Consider the following 20,000-nt stretch of genomic DNA (forward strand, 5'->3'; position numbering starts at 1 on the left):
GCGATGATCCTTTGACGGCTACGGCTGTTGATCCGCATGCAGATACAGCGGTAACGTTTTCCATTGCTGTGCCGCTCACCGATGGTTTCTGCGTCGGAATGGGTGCTGTTGTTTGCTGCTTTTGTTGCTGCTCTTTGCTGCTTTGCAGTTGCTTCACTTTTTTCCTCAAACGGTCACGGGTTTCGTTACTTCGTTGATTGTGATTGCACTCCTGTAAGAGTTAAAATAGACATAACCGTTAGCACAGATGCGATGGATTGTACGAGCATAAGATCGAAACTAACTAAACATACACTCTGCCCGAACAGCGTACAGTAGTAGCAGACGTCCACTTTATCGCCGGAACAGCTGCCTGGGGCTACCCTGTGGTAGCACGGCTTTTTGTGATCATCTTTCGAGTGCGATGCATGGTGATGATGCGCAGTTGACGTTGCCGATGATGCACTGCAATGCTCCGTTGATTGCGTCGCCTTGGAAGAAGATGAACCGGCCCCATTCGGTGCCGAGGCATGCGGCGCGTGCGATGGTATTCCACAGGGGCAAGGCTTACCGTGGTGTGGAGTAGTCGATTCGCTGGACGAAGGTGGTGGTGGCGGTTTTGGGATGTTGTCGAGAGGTCTCGGATTGCTCTTTGCGTTTGCAACAGTTTTAGGTTTGTTGACCATTGTTGCCCTACTGTTATCTACTGTGTTTGATGTACCAATTCCATTTGGTGCTCTCAATTCACAGGCTCTATTCGCAAATGTGGATAACTTGGCAGGTTGCAAATTCGCTTTCCCTTGATGGGACATTGTTACTTTCGCCGAACCGGTCGCGACAGAATGTGGGACGTTGGCTAGGCTTACTGGATCATTTAACTTTGCTTTTGTAGGAGCAGATGCCGTTGCCGGATTAAGTTGATTCTTTAGTAAATCGACCGTTGGAGCAATCAATGTTTGATACGCTGGCAGTGATGTAGCATTTATGCGAAGCGTTTCACCGCTGGAAATCGTCGCAAGAGTCTCCTTGACACTTATGATCGGCGATTCATTTATCTGAGGCTTTCTGTTCGTCGCTATTGGGGATTTTTTCGGTGATTCTTCTTCCAATTTCACACCATTTGGCAACCCGGCGGTACCGTCACCTTTTTTCTTTTCATCCGATATGAATTTTTTAAACAGTTCCTCGGCCTTGGCAACGTTTCGTAGGGCTTTAGCTACCTCTGGAGTGCTACTCGGTAGACCCAGACTCTCCTTCAGCAACTCTGAAACGCCCATGAATGCAATTTTGCGATCATTGTGGTACTCATCTAAAGCCTCTTTCTTCGATACGACATCGTCCAAGCATTGGTTGCAGTTCTGATAAGATTGAACGTTCTCTTCATCTATTTGCGGGCGAGCGAACGGTTCTATGAACGAACAAGCTGCAGCCGCCGTTACGGCCATTCGCTGCATAATCGTAGTAACTGCGTCGCCTGCCTCGGCGCTTGCCACACACGTGCCCATCGAATGTGGACACGATTTTGTACAGGAGGAGGGGCAAGAAGTGGACGAGAGTGTAGACGACGACGAGGACGTCGACGACGACGATGACGATTGTGTTAAAAGCGAGGACGAACAAGATGTGAGTAGTTCGGTGGACTTGTAGTTTAGGTTCTGAACCACTGTTTCACGCCAGCGGCGTGACATTACCGCATTGCGATGGCGGACTGCACGCTCGGCCAAAAACGCATCGACATCCAGCTCAATGTCACCATTTTTAACCGACAAGAACTTTGTAAAATATTGTTTGAGTACTTCGCGTGATGGTGGTTCCGTGTCGACTATAAACCACTCAGCCAGCTCAGATGCGCGGCGATTGGAGAGATTGGGCGAGGAGCTGGTCGTCTCCCATAGTTCATCAACTAATACGAGTGGAAACATACGATCTTCAGCATCGATCTTGGGTCGCTTGCTGATATCGTCACACAGCTTACGTAAGACGCAGCGAGCCTTAACGTTCCAGTCGGTTTCAGTGATACGGCGTGCTTCATCACTCACAGGCTCGTACGAGCCAAGCAGCAGTTTAGTCAGGTTGAGAGGGTACTGCATTCCAAGTAGATTGATTGCCACGCGACATGCCACCTTTGGACAATTCTCAGCATGAAATGCACAAACCTTTCCACTTTCCAGTGTGATCTCCGGATATGGGAGACGATTTGCAATGTGTCGGAACATGGCCCAAGCAATATGATACATCGCTTCTCCTTCAACTGCACTGGCAGGAACTACACTCATGCTTAGCAGATCCACGCTCCCATCCTTCGCGGTGTCCGAAGGATGCAGCACTTGATCGGGTACATTCTCTTCCGTGCCGTTCAGAAGACCAGCTTTCAGCGAATTGTGACCATTGACGTAAACACTGTCCGATATCTCGGAAGACGATTGACTTTTTAAGCTGTTTTGCTTGTTCAAAACTGATTTGAGGCAAGAACATCGGTTGCAGAATGGCTCTTTTTTGGCCTTCGTTACGCCACCACCTATAATGCATGTTTGACATTGGCACTCGCTGAAAAGAAGCATTCGAAACAAACAAAAAACATCAATGGAGAGAGCAATAAGTAGGTTTAGATAGTAGCATTGTAACAGGGATTACTTACATGGAATGTGCACTAAACATACGTTGACATGTGCGGCATTTTATGCTTGGTGTTACCGTTGTCAGTCGCGAGCTTAGACACGGCACCCACCGAGTCTTGAGACAATGAACCACGTATTCCCATACTAACTCTCTGTTTTCGAGTACTAGCCACTCAGCCATCGGTCGCTCTAGGGTTTCGAACAGCTCTGAGCCCTGCGATGTGCAGTTTGAATCACGAATATCCATCAGCACTGCATAAACCGTGTTTATGCGTTTTCGGCGTTCACAATCTTCCGGATCTTTGTGGTAATTGTAGAGCAATGTCCACGATTCTCCCCACACTTGAGTGACTTTGCGCATCTCTTCCTCAAACAGCATGTATCGGCTGTTTAGATCGCAATACTCGCGCTCCGGTAAAGAGTTTGGTAGCCGGACCAAGCAGTCCTGCAAAACGGTCTGAACCTCGCAGTAGAAGTAGCGCTGAAAAATGCGCTGATTGACCAGAAGCCAGGTAAGATTGAATTTGCGTAGATGGCATTGTTGTAGCTCCAACAGCAGAGGGGCTACCGTGCTTGCGGATTCAATCAGCTTAGCGTATCCATCGATGATGTAGTTTAGCATGTCGGGAGGATTAAAATGGCGTTCGCCATCTCCTTTCTCGACAATAAGTTCCTCAAATCCTACGCAATACGCTTGCACGATTGAACGTAACTGAAAGCAGAGCAGCTCAAACAGTTGATGCGGATCGCGAGTCAAAAGAACGTTCGATAGTTTCAAGAACGTCATTTCGTTCGAAAGCGGCAGATTCGAAGCAAGCGATACGTGGGTCATCTTCTCCGTGTTCGTTCGCGCATCGGTTAGCCACTTTAGCGACGACTTGGCCATCAGCTCCATGTACAAGTTGTAGAGCGTGTTATCGGAGGACCTGCAATGAAACCAATAAAACAGAAGCTCATTGAATCGTCTTCACAGAATGTGTGGTTCAACTAATTATTTGATAGTTACTCGGGTATAAGATCATAGTATCGCTTCATCAGGAGCTGCAGCCGTTCCCAGAGCGAGTTATAGTGGCAGTCCTCGTTGTACAGGTGAATGACCATCTCGCGCAAATCCAGGCAACTTTGGCAGCCGCACCTGACCGGAAATATGTGTTCTCCGTGCGCTTCAGCAACACTGAGAAGCCCTGGTTCGCTGGAATCCTGCGTTGCCGGCTCATTTTGAGCAGAGCTGCACTTGCAGCTGTACACCACCGTTTTCTGCGAGAGCTGCTCCAAACATTGTCTCCAGCGGCTATCGTATCGTTCTTCTTCGGCATCCACGGCCGGCGTCAGATCACTGGTAGACAACGCCACGGAAGCCCCGTTGGTTCCCGGATTGGCGCCACCACCTCCACCGCCGTTCTCTTGCACTAGGATGGACATTTTCACGAGGTTTTGCGTCTGCGTTGCAGCTCTTTTCGGTTCTCCCAACACGCGCCACTCGGCACTTGTTTATGTTTCGATACTTAACGCGCACCCCGAATGGCACCCGCACACACAGCACAACCCGATCTCGCAGCACGCGACACCAGGAAATTCATAAAAGTTTTGCCGTCGACGAAGTAGTCTATCGGAAGAAGCATCCGCCAACCAGTTCACCAAAAGCTAGAAAACACACGTAGAACCGCGTTTCGCCGAGCGAATCGTACGCACTTCTTCTGTCGCGGCGGCGATTCCGCAGAAAGGTGTACCCCACAACCTAGGGGACCCGAAGGGAGCTGCGACCACCGAAAAGGACTACTGCAGAGGGCCCATTCTGGGACGATCGGAAAACCGGACAATTTCTGGAACCGCGCGGTGTAGTAAAGTATTGAAATAAAGTTACCGAAAAAACCTCCTTGGCCCTGTTGTGTGTGCCCAATAAGCATAACTCTTCTTTCTATTTTTTTTTACAAACTGACATGTCGGGCGGCTGTTAACCAGCCCGGTCCAAAAAATTGCCTATTGGCGCAATCACTCTCCTCTTCCGCGCTACAGCTCCGGCACCTCTTTCGAGAGGCAGATACCCCGTGAACACACTACTTATTTAAAAAAAAAAAAACAAGACCGGTCTCAACTCCATTTGTTTGCGTTTCCATTTGAAAGCTATGCCGGCTATAGCGCGGATGCGGAGAGTGATTGCGCCAATAGGCAATTTTTTGGACCGGGCTGGTTAACAGCCGCCCGACATGTCAGTTCGTAAAAAAAATAGAAAGAAGAGTTATGCTTATTGGGCACACACAACAGGGCCAAGGAGGTTTTTTCGGTAACTTTATTTCAATACTTTACTACACCGCGCGGTTCCAGAAATTGTCCGGTTTTCCGATCGTCCCAGAATGGGCCCTCTGCAGTAGTCCTTTTCGGTGGTCGCAGCTCCCTTCGGGTCCCCTAGGTTGTGGGGTACACCTTTCTGCGGAATCGCCGCCGCGACAGAAGAAGTGCGTACGATTCGCTCGGCGAAACGCGGTTCTGCGTGTGTTTTCTAGCTTTTGGTGAACTGGTTGGCGGATGCTTCTTCCGATAGACTACTTCGTCGACGGCAAAACTTTTATGAATTTCCTGGTGTCGCGTGCTGCGAGATCGGGTTGTGCTGTGTGTGCGGGTGCCATTCGGGGTGCGCGTTAAGTATCGAAACATAAACAAGTGCCGAGTGGCGCGTGTTGGGAGAACCGAAAAGAGCTGCAACGCAGACGCAAAACCTCGTGAAAATGTCCATCCTAGTGCAAGAGAACGGCGGTGGAGGTGGTGGCGCCAATCCGGGAACCAACGGGGCTTCCGTGGCGTTGTCTACCAGTGATCTGACGCCGGCCGTGGATGCCGAAGAAGAACGATACGATAGCCGCTGGAGACAATGTTTGGAGCAGCTCTCGCAGAAAACGGTGGTGTACAGCTGCAAGTGCAGCTCTGCTCAAAATGAGCCGGCAACGCAGGATTCCAGCGAACCAGGGCTTCTCAGTGTTGCTGAAGCGCACGGAGAACACATATTTCCGGTCAGGTGCGGCTGCCAAAGTTGCCTGGATTTGCGCGAGATGGTCATTCACCTGTACAACGAGGACTGCCACTACAACTCGCTCTGGGAACGGCTGCAGCTCCTGATGAAGCGATACTATGATCTTATACCCGAGTAACTATCAAATAATTAGTTGAACCACACATTCTGTGAAGACGATTCAATGAGCCTCTGTTTTATCGATTTCATTCCAGGTCCTCCGGTAACACGCTGTACAGCTGATGACCAAGTCGTCACTAAAGTGGCTAACCGGCTTATCTAAAGGGCACAAGTTAGGGTGCATAAGAATGGCTAAAATGGGAATACATGGTACATTGCCCCAAAAACTTGCTGGGTGCGGAATCTAAGCTCACGGTTGAAGCATAAAATATCGCACATGTTATCACATGCTAGGGTACACTTGATGTAAGTTATTCCTTGACCACCGCTCTATAGCTCTGTCCATTTTCATTTTCGGTTTATTTCTAATTTTATTTCAGCGAGTGGCAATGTCATGTCGGTGCACTTGAATTGAACCGTCCCAATCTAATTGGAATGCAGCATCCTCTCAATTTGTCTACCTATTGGTGGAAACCTATTGGTAATCTGGTGGAACTTGCAGTTCACCATAGCAATGCGCTAATGTCTAGACGATGTCGTTGAACCAAAGCCGTATCAGAATGGAGGGAAAAATTGCATTCATGGGCGTATCAGAAGGAGAGCCTTGGTCTACCGAGTGGTACACCAGAGGTAGTTAAAGCTCTCCAAAACGATGCCAAGGCCGAGGAGCTATTTAAAAAAAATCTAATCAGCTAAATGTGATGGTGAAGGCGATTCGGCTGCTCGCCAAATTGCCGAAAACGGTATACGACAAGACAAGACCCAACATTTGGAATGCAAAACATTTAAATAAAATTAAACATAGTATTTGTTTGATTTTAACAATTTATTGCTTCATTGCAATGTTTATTCATTAATAGTATGCAGAGATAAACTGTTTTGTTCGATATCACCACCCTCTTGTGAAACTTTTACCGGACTGTTGATTCAAAAAAGGGTTTTATGAGTTTTAGGAAAGTCCATAAACGATGACACAATTACACTTAAATCATTCCTTCATATGCATAAGAGAAAAAAAAACATTTTCCCATTTGAAGTGATTTGAATCTTTGAAGTTTTTGAGTTAGATTTGATTACAGCTAACACGACGTGTGCGCCAAATGTAGTCTTGCTTTATCAGTTCAGCTGAGCACCTTTAACCTATGATCTCATTTCTCTAACGCTGAATGTCCGCGTCCGTTTCTATGTTTGCGATTTCTATATGCGTTGATAATCTAAAAACCGGATAGAAGAGAAGAGCAGCATTCGTCGCTAAGGTTATTCACCGGTGATGTCCAACCAAAACGATTTCGGTTCTACCTGGTCGAACGACCCGGAGAAAGATGACCAATACCGATTACCTCTCTTCTAGAGTTCTGCGAAGTTATCTATACTGAGATGAAACAAGAAAACAGGCGTAACAGGCGTGCCTTCTCGTGTTTCGTATCTGCTCTGGTACCTGTTTTATGTACGACAGCGAGAGCGAGAGGATCCGATCGAAGACAGAGATTGTCCGAGGAGATTCGGAAGACCAAAGCGGTATAATTATTTGTCCCCTAGAGCGACTGGATTCATTTGGGAAGTGGCAGAGGAAGCACTCGGTCGCGTTGTAGAATGGGAAGACTCGTGGTAATTTTGGTAGTGGTTGGCCTGCTGGCCTTCGTTAGTGGTCAGGTTGACGAGGTGCTGAAGTGGCAGAAGGTGGAGTACGATGTGCCAGCCTCAGTGTTACAGGCAGAAAATGGTTACATTCCTATCGGCAACATCCCGATGGGAGCGGTGCATTACAAAAATCGTGTATTTGTGGCCGTTGCCCGTCGCCGCTGGGGTATTCCTTCCACATTGAACGTGGTTGACATTGCGCCACCATTTCCCAACACCAACGTTGTCCTGAAACCGTATCCCAACTTCGCCCTAAACGAACTTCGAGTAAGTATTGCTAATTAATTAAAATTTGCATGCAATCCGATGGATTTGGCTTGTTTTTACATGTGCCACAATGTTCTCTTCAGGCCGACCTGCAGCCAGATGCGAACCGTATCGTCACCGTTTACCGGCCACGTGTTGATCGATGTGATCGTTTGTGGTTTGTCGATACAGGCATGATGGAAATACCCGGTAAGTTGAAGCTACCATCAATAGCCAAGTTGATAATCCTATACAGGAGTATACTAAATGAAAGTGTCGCAAACGCTTCCTAGGGAACGTTATCAAATTGTTTGTAATGAAAGGGAGATGTTTGGTAACCCGTAGAGGTCACCTAATCAACGTAGTTCAGAGTCAGTTATCGCGAGACGCACCATTGGTACCATGAGTAGACCGATGGTTGGCAGGTGGTTTGTGGTTCTGTTGCATTCATTTCGGATCGTTACTTGTTGTTGAGTAAAAAAATCCATAAAATGATCACATTTCGCGGAAAACCGGTTCCATTCTTCATTAACACTCGACCGGTTTTCCCAACCGGTTGAAAGTGTGAACGATGAGATTGTTTGCCGTGCGATGATCATTGGAAGAATCACTGTCGTTGTTCCCGACGACCAACAAACAGATTTCGGTCAAGGGTGTCTACACATCTTTTCATTACTGTACCGGCCGCCACCGGTTTTTTTTTTGGAATTGTTTAACCCACAGCGTATGTGACAGTCCGGCTATCGTTCCTAATCTGTATTTTTACAATGTTCAACAGGAAATTTCACTGTCGTTCAACGCCCATCGATTTGGTCGATCGATCTGAAGACCAATGAGCCAATTCATCGCTTCGAAATCCCCAAGGAGGCAGTAGAAACCGGCTATGGTCTGACATCGATCACGGTCGACGTAGATCCGGATGATTGTGAAAAGGTGTTCGTCTACATTTCCGACCTTCAAACCTACCGCATGGTAGTGTACGATTACGTGAATCGCCGGGCCTGGCGCTTCCTGCACAACTACTTCTTCCTGAACCCACTAGAGGGAGACTACCGTATCCAAGGCATTAACTTCGCCTGGGATGATGGCATATTCTCGATCGCACTCAGCAATCCAGATCCGGTGACCAAGTTCCGGACAGCCTACTTCCACGCACTCTCCAGTAACTCCGAGTTCACCGTATCAACAAAGGTGCTGCGTAATGAGACGGCTTCCCAGCGCGGCTATCATGGCACTGATTTCCAGCTGCTCGGCTATCGCGGTGGTAAATCTCAATCCAGCATTCACGCGTTCGATCCAGAAACGGGCGTTATCTTCTTTGCGCTGATTCAACAGAATGCCATCAGCTGCTGGGATACGAATAAACCGTTTGCCCCACAGAACATGGCGATCGTGTATAAGAATGATCAAAACATCGTGTACCCGAACGATCTCTCGGTAGGTTGGCTCTGCATTCGCATAATTGGCAGGTCTGGAAGCAAAGGATTTCGGCCAAATGATTGACAGCTGTTGATCCGTGGGTGATATGATTTCATCTTTGCTTCTTACCATTTTGCAGATCGACCAGGAGGGCTACGTTTGGTTTATGACCAACTCGATTATCAAGCTGTTGTACTCTGAGCTGAAGCTGGACGAGTTCAATTTCTTCGTGTGGCGGGCAAACATTAAGCAGGTCATCAAGAATACTGTCTGCGATCCGACCGTTCCGCCAAACGTTCAAATGGCTCAACGCTTCGGAGATTCGGACAATAATGATCGAATCACATTCTACGAGTACAAGGATAAGCATGGACCGGGGGGCGGCCCCTTTGGCGGCTGGGGTCACGGACCGAAAGGTGGACGACGTTCATAAATTCGAAATAATGCGGGGGCAAAATGAAATCCGAACAGAATAAACTTCGCTACAGGCCGTTGGCTTTGTGCAAACCGATCATAACGAAACCGTTTTATTGCTTCCCCATACCTTTCGCCTATATGGCAAAGCGCAAAGCAAATAACACGCTTTGTTAGACAAGAGCAAGCAAGCAGAATCTGCCACCTAATAGAAGCAGAACCGGTTCTTCGCGGTGCAGGTATAGAATTCTGGGTGCTTTGGCGGTTCGTGACTTGTGCATAGCGTACTCCAAATTCAGAAGATGGCGAACTGCAATCACATCAAGTTGTGCTGTACAAGGTTTTCGGCCGTTCTGTATGCTCTTCTGCTCGCAACGACCTTCAACAGTGTACTGTGTGATGAGTTTGAGGAGGTGTATCGTTGGAAAAAGCTCGATTTCAATCATCTCGCCGAGCACGGTAAGACTGGTACCACGTGTTATATTAAGGATTGCCGAAGGACATGGTTTCCTATTATCGTTGCTAGATCCTGATGACTTCATTTTCCACGACGGTGAAATGGAACCGAATGATGGGCAGCTTAATGAAACATTCACACCATATCACAACCTTCCGATGGGAGTTACTCATCATAAGGGACGTCTATTTATAACCATTCCGAGGCGCCGCACCGGTATACCGGCTACGTTAACCGTTGTGTCATTGGATCAAGCAGCGAAGGATGAAAGATCCCCAAAATTGACCGCCTATCCGGATGCCATCACGAACCAACTGAGGGTAAGTGCCCAACTGGAATCATCCCAATCAACGGTTTACTACGGAACAAATTGATTTTGGTGCCGCGATGCTCCTGACTTCTATAAATGAAGACTTTTTCACTACTTATAGCGTTCTTATGAACCGGATCCAAAACGATTGGTTTCTGTGTACCGTACACGCGTTGATAGGTGCGATCGATTGTGGTTCGTCGATACTGGTTTCCTAGAGTATCCTGGCCACCGCAAACAGGTTCAAAGACCGTCGCTGTGGATCATTGATTTGCAGAAGGACCGAAAGGTGCGCCAATTCGAAATACCGGAGGCAATAGTCGCCGAGGGTCACGGTATGGCTAGCGTTACCGTTGACCTGATGGATGGCGAGGATTGTGAGAGTGCGTACGCCTACATTCCGGACCTGGCCTTCTACCGTTTGTACGTGTACAGTTTCAAGGACAACCGTATGTGGACATTCCGGCACGAGTATCTCTCTTTCGATCCACGCATGACGGGCTTCAGCGTGGCCGGTGTACGCTTTCGCTGGAACGATGGCATCTTTTCGCTAGCCTTAGGTGCAGTGAAGCCAGAAACAAGCGATCGAATCGTGTATTTCCACGCAATGGCTAGTACGTCCGAGTTTAAGACGAGTTCGAGCGTGTTGCGGAACGAGACACTGGCCCAAGCTGGTGGATATGATCATCTCTTTACGGTAAGTAAGGACCGTTGTTGCATGATAGTGCCAGCCCGGTAACAGCTGGGCCTTCATCCATTGTCTTCCAGCATCTTGGTGAACGTGGCATCAAAACGCAGTGCACTATTCATCAGTTTGATCCTGTCACGGGTGTCTTGTTTTATGCGGAAGTAAATCGAAACTCCATCGGTTGCTGGAACTCGGCACAGCGTTTTGAACCAGAAACTCATGGGATCGTTCATCTGGATAATAAGAACTTTATCTACCCCTCCGATATGACGGTACGAACGGAAAAGCACTTGCAAAAAGCAAAAAAAATTAAAAGTTTGGTACTATTTCGAAAGCTTTATAACACATTTTCCATCCGTGTTTTCTTCGTTCAGTTGGACAATGAGGGCGAGCTGTGGGTAATGACGAATGGGCTGCCAAGATGGATATACGCATCGCTTAACCTCGACGAGTACAACTTCCGCGTGTGGAGACAGAAACCGGCTAGAGCGATCGCCGGAACGATCTGTGCGCCGGGTGCATTGTAAAGCTCGGTAGGGGTGTGCAAGATGTGAAAACACGTAGTTCTCAATAAACACGTAGCGGTCTCAGTGGTGTAATTAAGGTGCGAATACATTCTCTTTACTGATGGTAATATAGAGCAGGTTTGGGGTGAGTTTCGAATCCTATCGAACGGCGAGCTAGCTGCGTGATGGCGCGTTCAGTAGTTTCACGACCGCCGATCCATCCGGGGGTTCTTAATACTTTTGGTGAACTTGAAACGACTCGATAGGTGATGGTTTCTTCTAGCGGCTTTGTTGCCGCCTTGGTACTTACGATCGCTGCATTTCGATCTGCGGCCATAAAGTTCGAAAAAGTGTTCGAATGGAAGCAGTTGACCTTCGCCGATCTTCCGGAACTGAGTATGTTTATATTGCGGTATTTCATCATTCGTTACTAAAACGTAGACATTCATTTGATATTGTCTAAATCAGACGTATCTGAAGGTGCCGTAAATGAAACGTTCCAACCGTATGGTAACATGCCGATGGGTGTGGTACATCATAAGCAACGGCTGTTCATCAGCATCCCTCGTCGGCGGCCAGGTATTCCAGCTACCTTGACGGTGATCGATCTATCTACGGTATCACATGGTAACCGAAGTCCTCCACTGCATGCTTACCCTTCCTATTCCGTTAACGAGTTACAGGTAAGGGTGGATTATTGGTCAAAACGGGAGAGGTACATTATGTTAATCCCTGCATTTTTCCCATAGCCTGGCTACCGTTCGGACCTGAACCGTCTCGTGTCGGTGTATCGAACGAGGGTGGATGCTTGCGAACGACTTTGGTTCGTCGATACGGGCACCCTGAACTATCCCGACAATCCGGTGCAAGTGCAAAGGCCTCAGCTATGGATTATTGATCTTAGGCACGACCGGGTGGTTCATCGTTACCTGATTCCGGAGTCCATCGTCTTCGAGGGCGGTGCACTGGCCAGCTTGACTGTCGATGTGGAACCGAGTGACTGTGGCCGAGCGTATGCCTACATTCCCGATCTGGTCTCGAACGCCATCTACGTGTACAGCTTGCAGCACGATGATATGTGGGCATTCAGGCATTCCTCATTCGCGTATGATCCGTCACGAAGCCAGTTTAACGTAGCAGGGTTGCGGTACGAATGGGATGACGGCATTTTTTCGATCGCGATCGGTCCGAACGATACAATAGCCGGGTCGAAGTTGATCTTCTACCATCCAATGGTAAGCACGACCGAGTTCGGCACGTACGCTAGCGTGCTCCAGAGCAAACGAATTGCGATATCGGACAACTACGGCGAGTTGTTTCAACCGCTGGGAGAGCGTGGCCCCAGTACACAGTCTACGATGCATCACTATGATGCTCGAACCAGTGTATTGTTCTACGCACAGGTCGCCCGAAACGCGATAGGATGCTGGAATACTCGGCAATTCTATGGTCCGGATAGCCACGGCGTGGTACACCAGGATAACCGGGAGCTGGTATATCCGAGTGATCTGAGCAGTGATTCCCACGGGACACTGTGGGTACTGACGAACAACATGCCAATATGGATGTACTCGCGACTCAACGTAAGTGATTACAACTTCCGTGTTTGGAAGCAAAGCCCAACCCTTGCCATCCATGGAACGAAGTGTGATAATTGAGCAGATCTTTACACGCTTGATGATAACATGTGAGGTGGGTTGATCATAAGCTAAGATTGTCGAAGAGCCGACCATGGCGATGCGGGATAAAGACTTTATTGTGAATATTGAATTATTCGAAATACATTTGATACCACTCAGCGATAGTTGTGTGAGAAATTAAGCTACTTGAATACGTGCATACGTGCAGTGTAACGCTATCCGTTCCGTTTAGGTTCCCTTTTGTAGCAGTTTCACATTCTCTATGATTTCGGCCGGAATTTGTTGCGAAATGAGTGACAGTTTAAACTGCAGCAACACAATCAGGTAGATCGCAATGGTTGAAATGCTCTGCAATAGAGAAAAAAGAAAATGGATATAGAAACGTGTGATGGAAAAGCGGACCACGTGCATACCGATGTTAGTAGCTCCCGGTTCACTTCGGCGTATCCCTTCAAACTGACGATGGCTGGGTTCATCTCGATTGCCTGAATGAACAGATCGATCTCCTTCTGCGTGGGCTGATCGACTTTCAGCAGGTTGATGCCGAGCAACGTATCTTGTACACCCTGGGCCACCTGGAGTGTGGCATTGTGTGAGCAATCGCAGAAAATAAACAGCAGGATCGAGCAGTACACCGTGTCCACGATTAGGCCGATCTCCTTAAACGAAAACCTGAACCCATGATCGATGATTTCCGACAGGGCGCCATAGATCGCGACGGTAATGTTGACGAACATGAACAGGCAGTAGGTGGAGTAGGTGCGGGCGTACGCATTACCGAGCGACTGCAGCAGTTCGCTGAGGTTCAGCCAGAGGAATCGATAGCGCGAGATCATGGCGGCCGTACACTCGACGGCAACGTCATTTCGAAAGCATCGCGAAAGACTCGACGAGGCCACCCGTATGCCTCGACAGTTAATGTACCAGAGTGCACAGTTCATGTTCAGCATCGTGATGATGTGGTAGTATGCGGACGTGTGCCACAGGGCAAAGCCCTCCAGCAGGAAGCTGAGGGATAGCAGGAATACGATCGCACAGACCAGGCAACCGATCGAGAAGCAAACGATCAGCATACGCAACCGGGGGAACTGTAGCGAGGTTCCGGTTACGCGGTAGTAGCGCACCTGAAACGCACCCCACATGGTCTTATAGATCGCAACCTGCTTCGCTACACCCCAGCCCACGAAGGGAATCCAAAAGTGCGGTACCAGAAAGATTACAAACAGAATGCCATAGATGTACTCGTCGAACTTGCTGGTGGTGCGGAAAACCTTGATGCGTTCGTAACCGACCACTAGCACTATGACGGTGGTTACGATGTAGAAGAAGAAGGCGTAGATAGATGCACTGGAGCGCCAGCTAAACGTTATGCGGCCCGGTGCTGACCGAGTAATCGGCATGACGGCTAGCGCGCGAAACAGTACCAGCAGCAGCTTGTGGTCACGGTAGAACTGATCGTGTAGCTCGCAGGTGTCACCGTCGGCCGAATTCAGTTGAGCACGAATCGCTCGCTCCTTGGCACGTTGTATCAGCTCCGGATTCATGGTTCCATTTACCATCCGCTCGTCTTTCGATGTATCCCACACCGTGCCCATATCACCGCGGAGCAAAGCATAACCGAACGAATGCTCAAACTCACTATCCTTGATCACCATCACTGTTCAACGAGTTGTTCCTTATCGTACCCAAACTGGAATTTATAAGCCATGTGGCCGGTAAGGCGTCTTCCTTTTATAAGGAACCTACCTACCTTAGGACGTTGATTACACGTACACCCTGGCCTAATGGTTTAATAATTGAATGGTTTAGTCAACTTACTGGTGTCTTTTATTTGATCACATTTATTATGCACGATGTTGCCAATGAACTCACACCACGCGTTAACCAGCAACCCGGTGGGTCACTGCCAGTAACCATACTCACGCAGCCAAGATAATCCTTCGACGGTTCCACTAGCCGGCCGATATTCACAGCCAATCCAACCATCACGATACTGACCGCCAGTAGCGAGTACATTGAGAATGTACCGGAAGTTCAGTTCTCCCTCACTGTGTGGTTCATTACGTCCCGGAACCTGGGCTAGCTGGATATGACCGATGTGTGGGGCAAGCGTGTTGATCGCATTTGTAAGATCCCCTCGGATGTGCTGTGCATGGTAAATGTCGAACATCAGCTTCACGTTGGAACTGCCGACAGCTTCAAGTATGCTGAGCGCTAAAAGAAATTCAAAGAAAAAGGATGCAGAATTCCTGGAATTGCTATCAACCGTCTTACCCTTATCGTAGCAGGATAAATAGTAGCCTGGCAGTGCATATTTGTTGATGGGTTCGATCACTCCGATAATGTTGTTCTGGGCAAGGATTGGGGCAGCCGCCCGAAGATTGGCAAGATATGTTGCGTCGTGTTCTTTGGTGGAAGGACCCTCTAGTTTCCCGGCCATTATGTGTATTCTGCAAAAAAGAGTGAAAAATAAAATAACACTTCTAGCATTAGGGGGATGTTCTACAGACGAATAACTCTTTTTAAATTAGCTTTATGAGTTGCGTTGACCGTGAATCGAACCCGGGTCGCTTGCATGGCAGGCGAACCTTTTACCGACGATGCGAGGAGTAAAAGTCAACAATTAACGTACTTTAACCAATACAACCACTGTGGCATGCTAGCAATGCATCTCAAAGTCACCCTGCTTATCATTCGCCGCAAATGTCAACAAACGCATAATGCAAACACTTGATAACTCACAATCATGTTCCTCCAACACCGAGCTCTACTGCAAAACTTACTTGCTACACCCAAGGGCCTTCGCATACTGGATGGTATTTTCAAAGTTTTTTTGAAATTCCTGTTCCATACCCGGGATTGCTGCACATCCGAACTGACCGGCCGGAAGTTCACCTGTGTTTTTCAATAACCATTTTCGTTAATGCGATTGCCTGCGATTATTGAGACAGACATGTAGCGCCTACCTAACGCAATGTTCATCAATATTTGCTTCAATCCAGTTTCCTTCTGCACAGCCTTCAGTGCCTCCAGGCTGACATCGGTGGGGGGAAACGGTCCTTCGACACCCCCGAATCCGGCCGCCTTGGCCGCTCGATAACGGTCCAAAAACGATCCCGCCTCCAGGAACATAAAGTTCAAATTTGCACAGAACCGTAAACCCGCCATCTAACTAGCCTGTGGGTGCACCAATTAGTCAATCCTTCTCTGCACGTGATGAGTGATTGATGAGAGCACCGAAAAGTGTTGTGTTTTGATTATCGTTTATCACTTTGAAGCGTAGACACGGTGTGAAATTGAAGAAACAATCAGAAACCGCAAAGACCGCCGACTAGAAGGGGTTATGGAATGAATGTTGTTGTGTTCGCTACGCATGGATTTCTGTGCTGCGACCCAAACAGAATGGATACGCATATAGTAGGCGATGAGAACGTGTTCGTGTATTCTCGTCTCGGCCATCGCGACCAATGGGGGAGGGAGCATGTTGGGGCGACGAACCCCTACACCCCAGAGCACTGTTATGCGAAGTGGGGGTTGAGAATCAGAGTGTAGAGTCGATGCGTAGTGTAGACTCGCGAGAGGGAGCTATCTACTGATATTCGCTTACCGGGCACTATCCAATTTTCCATCCATGCTTTTTAAATTCCCCATTTTTTCCTGCGTTAAGTACACACAAGTGCCTTAGTGTGCCCCGTTTAAATCCAATCTAAGTGAATGTAATTTATTTATTAAAGAACAGAATGATATCCTGTTAATAGTGCATAATCCGTGTCCTTAAGAGTACGACTAATGATTTTACTATTAATTAACTTGAAGAAGCTTGTAGATTTCATGGTACTTAATCTTCTGCACATCAGTTTGCGCCTGTCGAGGTTATCAGACGGACGTTGGACAGACGAGAAAGTAGTCATATTTACTCTCAGTACCATTTGGTTTATTTCTTATCGGTCTCTTTGTGGCGCAAACATGCCGTATCCTACACTTCGTTGACGCGTAAAGTAATTAGCGAAGGGTTATTAAAGTTTGACATTTGCTTGACGAGCGCGCGTGCCCGGATTTGCTTGGCACTGCATCTTACCAACAAAATCAAGCGTCTGAAACGGACAGGTGGAAAATGTATGCTTCCCGGCGTAAAATATGTGAGCATGCGGAATTGAAAATTGACTGCTGTTGAGATTGCAGCATGTTAATTTACCAACGGTCGATGAATCTACAGCGAAAAGAATGATTTTCTTTAGATCTTCTATTAACAACATGCTAACAACATGGCAACACGTATGAAAACATAAGTACAACATAAAAGTCTTTTATTTATGAGAAGGAGAATAATGCATTAATAGACACATTGCTCGAGAACTGTTCTTGATATGTAACCGCTTTTTAAAATAACCATTTAAAACACGTGTTAATAATAGCTGATAGATTTCCCCAGTATTACAATATTTCTCATGTTTTCTCAAAAATAATTAGCTACTATAACCATACGTTGTATGAGTGGTGCAAGTCGGTGTTCGCAGGGAGTTTTCTGTTCATGGTTTGAAAGATAAATGAGGTAGGAATCGAAATATTTGTATGCGCATAGAAACTAAAATAATCAGGAACGAAGAACAGGTTTACACAGCGGGAAACAACGAATCGAGGAGAAGAATGAAGAAAGTATGCGATCAAATCAATTAGAAAGGTTAATACAAAGCTGAAGAAAAAGGATGACTAGGGTATGGGGGGGGCATTGGTTAGGATCTTGATCAATTTATGCTGAACGGAAGTGAAGTGCCGGCTATGCTTTGACCACGCTATGTTTTGACGAAGTGTTTCCGGTTTTCCACTTGTCTTGACGCGACAATCGTTCAAGGCAGACAATCGAGGGAACATGTGAAGAAACCGTGTATCATAATTTTTGCATAATGAGTGATCTTCGTTGTAACGATGGTACATCACAATCGTATCTTGCTTATTTAAAAAAAGAACGACTAATACTAATACCTGTCAAGAAATATGCTCTGAAGCTGAATAGTGATCTGGATGCACATCGCTGGAAACAGATTTTATGATGCTTTCTATTCTTGCACATTTCTCGTCGGTCGAATAAAAATAACATTTTTGTTGGATACCAACGATGCAAACGATCGCGCCTGGCGCCGTCTGTGCTCTGTGTGTATGTATTGTCGTGTGCACATTCGATGGCGATGCGAGTGCGATATTCACATAGTTTTGTAAAGCCGGCGATACATGAAGCGTAAACTCTCGTATAAACTCAGAATGTAATGCCAAAAAGTTTACGCTTCGTGTGGCAGGCATAATCGCATAAAAGTTTATACCGAAACGTCAACTGCAATTACATTCGTGCACCTGCAATTACACTATGCTATTACATCAATTACATGTGTTTTTGGCCACAAAAAATATAAATCGACGAGATAAGTTGATTTCTGAACATCTTCTTTAATATTTTAAGATGTTTTTACTGTATATTAGCGATTGAAGAACATTGAATCCATCATAACGCTACGCTTCATGTTGGTGCTAAGTTTACGCTTGCTTTTACACACGGATTTACGCTCCGCGGGCCTATAATCTTTTTGACATAAGTATAATCTTTTTGGCATTACACTCTGAGTTTATACGAGAGTTTACGCTTCGTGTATTCCTACCTTAAAGCTTATATTGATGAAAAGCATAGAAATAACAAGTAAAACTGAAACTTTTTGAAAAGTTGTTCTTGAATCTAGATTTTTCTGCCATGCCGTAGCCATTCCGATTCTCTTTATTCTTGTCTCTGATATCTTCGCTGTCTACGTCTTTCTGTTCCTAAAATCGTTGCTGGAATTTTCAATTCAATTCGGTTCTTGTCGTCAGCTTGTTAAGGAGCGCGTGATATGTTTTGAGGCGTGAATTCCTTCAAGCAGCTAACGGTACTAGCGGAGATTTCGTCAATCTCACGCTGCTAATGATTTCAGCCAAACTACTCAAATTGGCAGCGATCATTATCCATCCTATCGTTATCCATGCGAACGGAAAGGGGTTGGAAATTCGGTTTGTCGTGCAAGATTCGTCGGTCAGTCGCGGGCAATAAACCGTCGGTAAGCATTTGCTCTTAATGATGATTTATGACATGGATATAGTTTAGCTAACGTGGATGTTAGCAGCATGGTGTGGGAAAACTTCAAATACAGTCCCGTTCCCGTTTGGTATATCCTTCCTACAAGACGCAGACCCGGCATTACGGACGCTACCGGTTTAACGGACGTTTCCTTAGGAAGCGATACCAACCAGCAACCAGTGAACAGTGCAGCAACAGGTGGAGCGTGTGAAGCGGCTTCATTTGAATAGCACCAACCGAGTATGGGCTCCGGCTTATCCCGGGAAATTGGACTCGCGCTTCCAGCAGTTAGCTCCCGTGTTACGGAAACACGCGTTCATCTACCCTTTCGAATCACGATCGCCAGAGCCTTTGTCACGTAGAAGGAAACGGCGAAAGACTATGGTGACCGCGAGTGGGTGTGCATGTCGCGTGCCCGATTGTGCCCGCAGCTCCATTGTTCCGGCATAATGGGTTGTTCCGTCTTTGGACCACAAACGCAAAGTTCCACTCAAAACCGGTGGGCCTGGCCCACCTTCCTTTCGTGGACCGCTGCCAATGGTTGCTAGCGTTGCTGCTTAGTATTCTAATTCCTGAACCACCTTTGGTGTTTGTTTCCTGTTTGTCCACTTCCCGTTGGTGCGGTACATTTGAAGCGAGAAACGATACTTCGCCGCTGCTGCGCGCACCATTAGCGATGGATCAGTGTTTCCTCGCCTTGCCGTGCGTGATGATTGCTGATTTGTTTGTTTCTTGACGCTTTCTTCCTTCCTGCCCGGTTCGACCAGCAGTTGCAGTTTCTGGTGGGGTCGCTGAACCTTCCTTTTTTGTTTCCTGGCCTATCGTTGCACCGCCAGCGTCCATCCACCTGGCAGG

At 47.2% G+C, this 20,000-nt stretch overlaps 7 protein-coding genes across 8 annotated transcripts in view; 4 read left to right on the forward strand and 3 right to left on the reverse strand.

The window, feature by feature from the left end:
* Positions 1-4,497, reverse strand: part of LOC126568901 (serine-rich adhesin for platelets) — a 10,654-nt gene extending 6,157 nt beyond the window's left edge. The window contains exons 1-4 of one of the 2 annotated variants that reach the window (XM_050225584.1): positions 3,604-4,497; positions 2,618-3,523; positions 294-2,526; positions 1-211 (exon numbers count right to left, since the gene is read on the reverse strand). The exon at positions 1-211 is cut by the window's left edge and continues 4,256 nt beyond it. In XM_050225584.1, coding sequence (XP_050081541.1) covers positions 1-211; positions 294-2,526; positions 2,618-3,523; positions 3,604-4,019 — 3,766 coding nt within the window. In that variant the 5' untranslated portion in view covers positions 4,020-4,497. Of the gene's footprint in view, positions 212-284; positions 2,527-2,617; positions 3,524-3,603 lie in introns of both variants that reach the window. The other variant, XM_050225583.1, reaches the window with a different exon arrangement.
* A 346-nt stretch (positions 4,498-4,843) lies between these two features.
* On the forward strand, positions 4,844-6,487 carry LOC126569025 (uncharacterized). Its single transcript, XM_050225808.1, has 3 exons — positions 4,844-5,739; positions 5,820-6,030; positions 6,105-6,487. Exons 1-2 carry the CDS (start codon positions 5,324-5,326, stop codon positions 5,845-5,847), a joined length of 444 nt encoding a protein of 147 aa, XP_050081765.1. The 5' UTR covers positions 4,844-5,323; the 3' UTR covers positions 5,848-6,030; positions 6,105-6,487.
* Positions 6,488-7,018: 531 nt separating this feature from the next.
* LOC126569753 (L-dopachrome tautomerase yellow-f2-like) lies at positions 7,019-9,541 on the forward strand. Its single transcript, XM_050227067.1, has 4 exons — positions 7,019-7,632; positions 7,716-7,821; positions 8,390-9,048; positions 9,170-9,541. Exons 1-4 carry the CDS (start codon positions 7,318-7,320, stop codon positions 9,461-9,463), a joined length of 1,374 nt encoding a protein of 457 aa, XP_050083024.1. The 5' UTR covers positions 7,019-7,317; the 3' UTR covers positions 9,464-9,541.
* Positions 9,542-9,746: 205 nt separating this feature from the next.
* Positions 9,747-11,498, forward strand: LOC126572757 (L-dopachrome tautomerase yellow-f-like). Its single transcript, XM_050232359.1, has 5 exons — positions 9,747-9,903; positions 9,971-10,221; positions 10,333-10,908; positions 10,980-11,171; positions 11,274-11,498. Exons 1-5 carry the CDS (start codon positions 9,747-9,749, stop codon positions 11,424-11,426), a joined length of 1,329 nt encoding a protein of 442 aa, XP_050088316.1. The 3' UTR covers positions 11,427-11,498.
* A 119-nt stretch (positions 11,499-11,617) lies between these two features.
* LOC126570491 (L-dopachrome tautomerase yellow-f2-like) lies at positions 11,618-13,213 on the forward strand. Its single transcript, XM_050228284.1, has 3 exons — positions 11,618-11,801; positions 11,874-12,088; positions 12,155-13,213. The coding sequence occupies exons 1-3, from the start codon at positions 11,675-11,677 to the stop codon at positions 13,061-13,063; spliced, it is 1,251 nt and encodes a 416-aa protein (XP_050084241.1). The 5' UTR covers positions 11,618-11,674; the 3' UTR covers positions 13,064-13,213.
* A 48-nt stretch (positions 13,214-13,261) lies between these two features.
* Positions 13,262-14,715, reverse strand: LOC126570490 (gustatory and odorant receptor 22-like). Its single transcript, XM_050228282.1, has 2 exons — positions 13,459-14,715; positions 13,262-13,393 (listed from the first exon to the last, which is right to left on the reverse strand). The coding sequence occupies exons 1-2, from the start codon at positions 14,698-14,700 to the stop codon at positions 13,274-13,276; spliced, it is 1,362 nt and encodes a 453-aa protein (XP_050084239.1). The 5' UTR covers positions 14,701-14,715; the 3' UTR covers positions 13,262-13,273.
* Positions 14,716-14,849: 134 nt separating this feature from the next.
* LOC126580760 (putative hydroxypyruvate isomerase) lies at positions 14,850-16,462 on the reverse strand. Its single transcript, XM_050244004.1, has 4 exons — positions 16,012-16,462; positions 15,829-15,940; positions 15,320-15,495; positions 14,850-15,259 (listed from the first exon to the last, which is right to left on the reverse strand). Exons 1-4 carry the CDS (start codon positions 16,211-16,213, stop codon positions 14,946-14,948), a joined length of 804 nt encoding a protein of 267 aa, XP_050099961.1. The 5' UTR covers positions 16,214-16,462; the 3' UTR covers positions 14,850-14,945.
* Positions 16,463-20,000: the final 3,538 nt, after the last annotated feature.

This window comes from Anopheles aquasalis, chromosome 2 (genome assembly GCF_943734665.1).
Source record: "Anopheles aquasalis chromosome 2, idAnoAquaMG_Q_19, whole genome shotgun sequence".
NCBI classification, from domain to species: Eukaryota; Metazoa; Arthropoda; class Insecta; order Diptera; family Culicidae; genus Anopheles; species Anopheles aquasalis.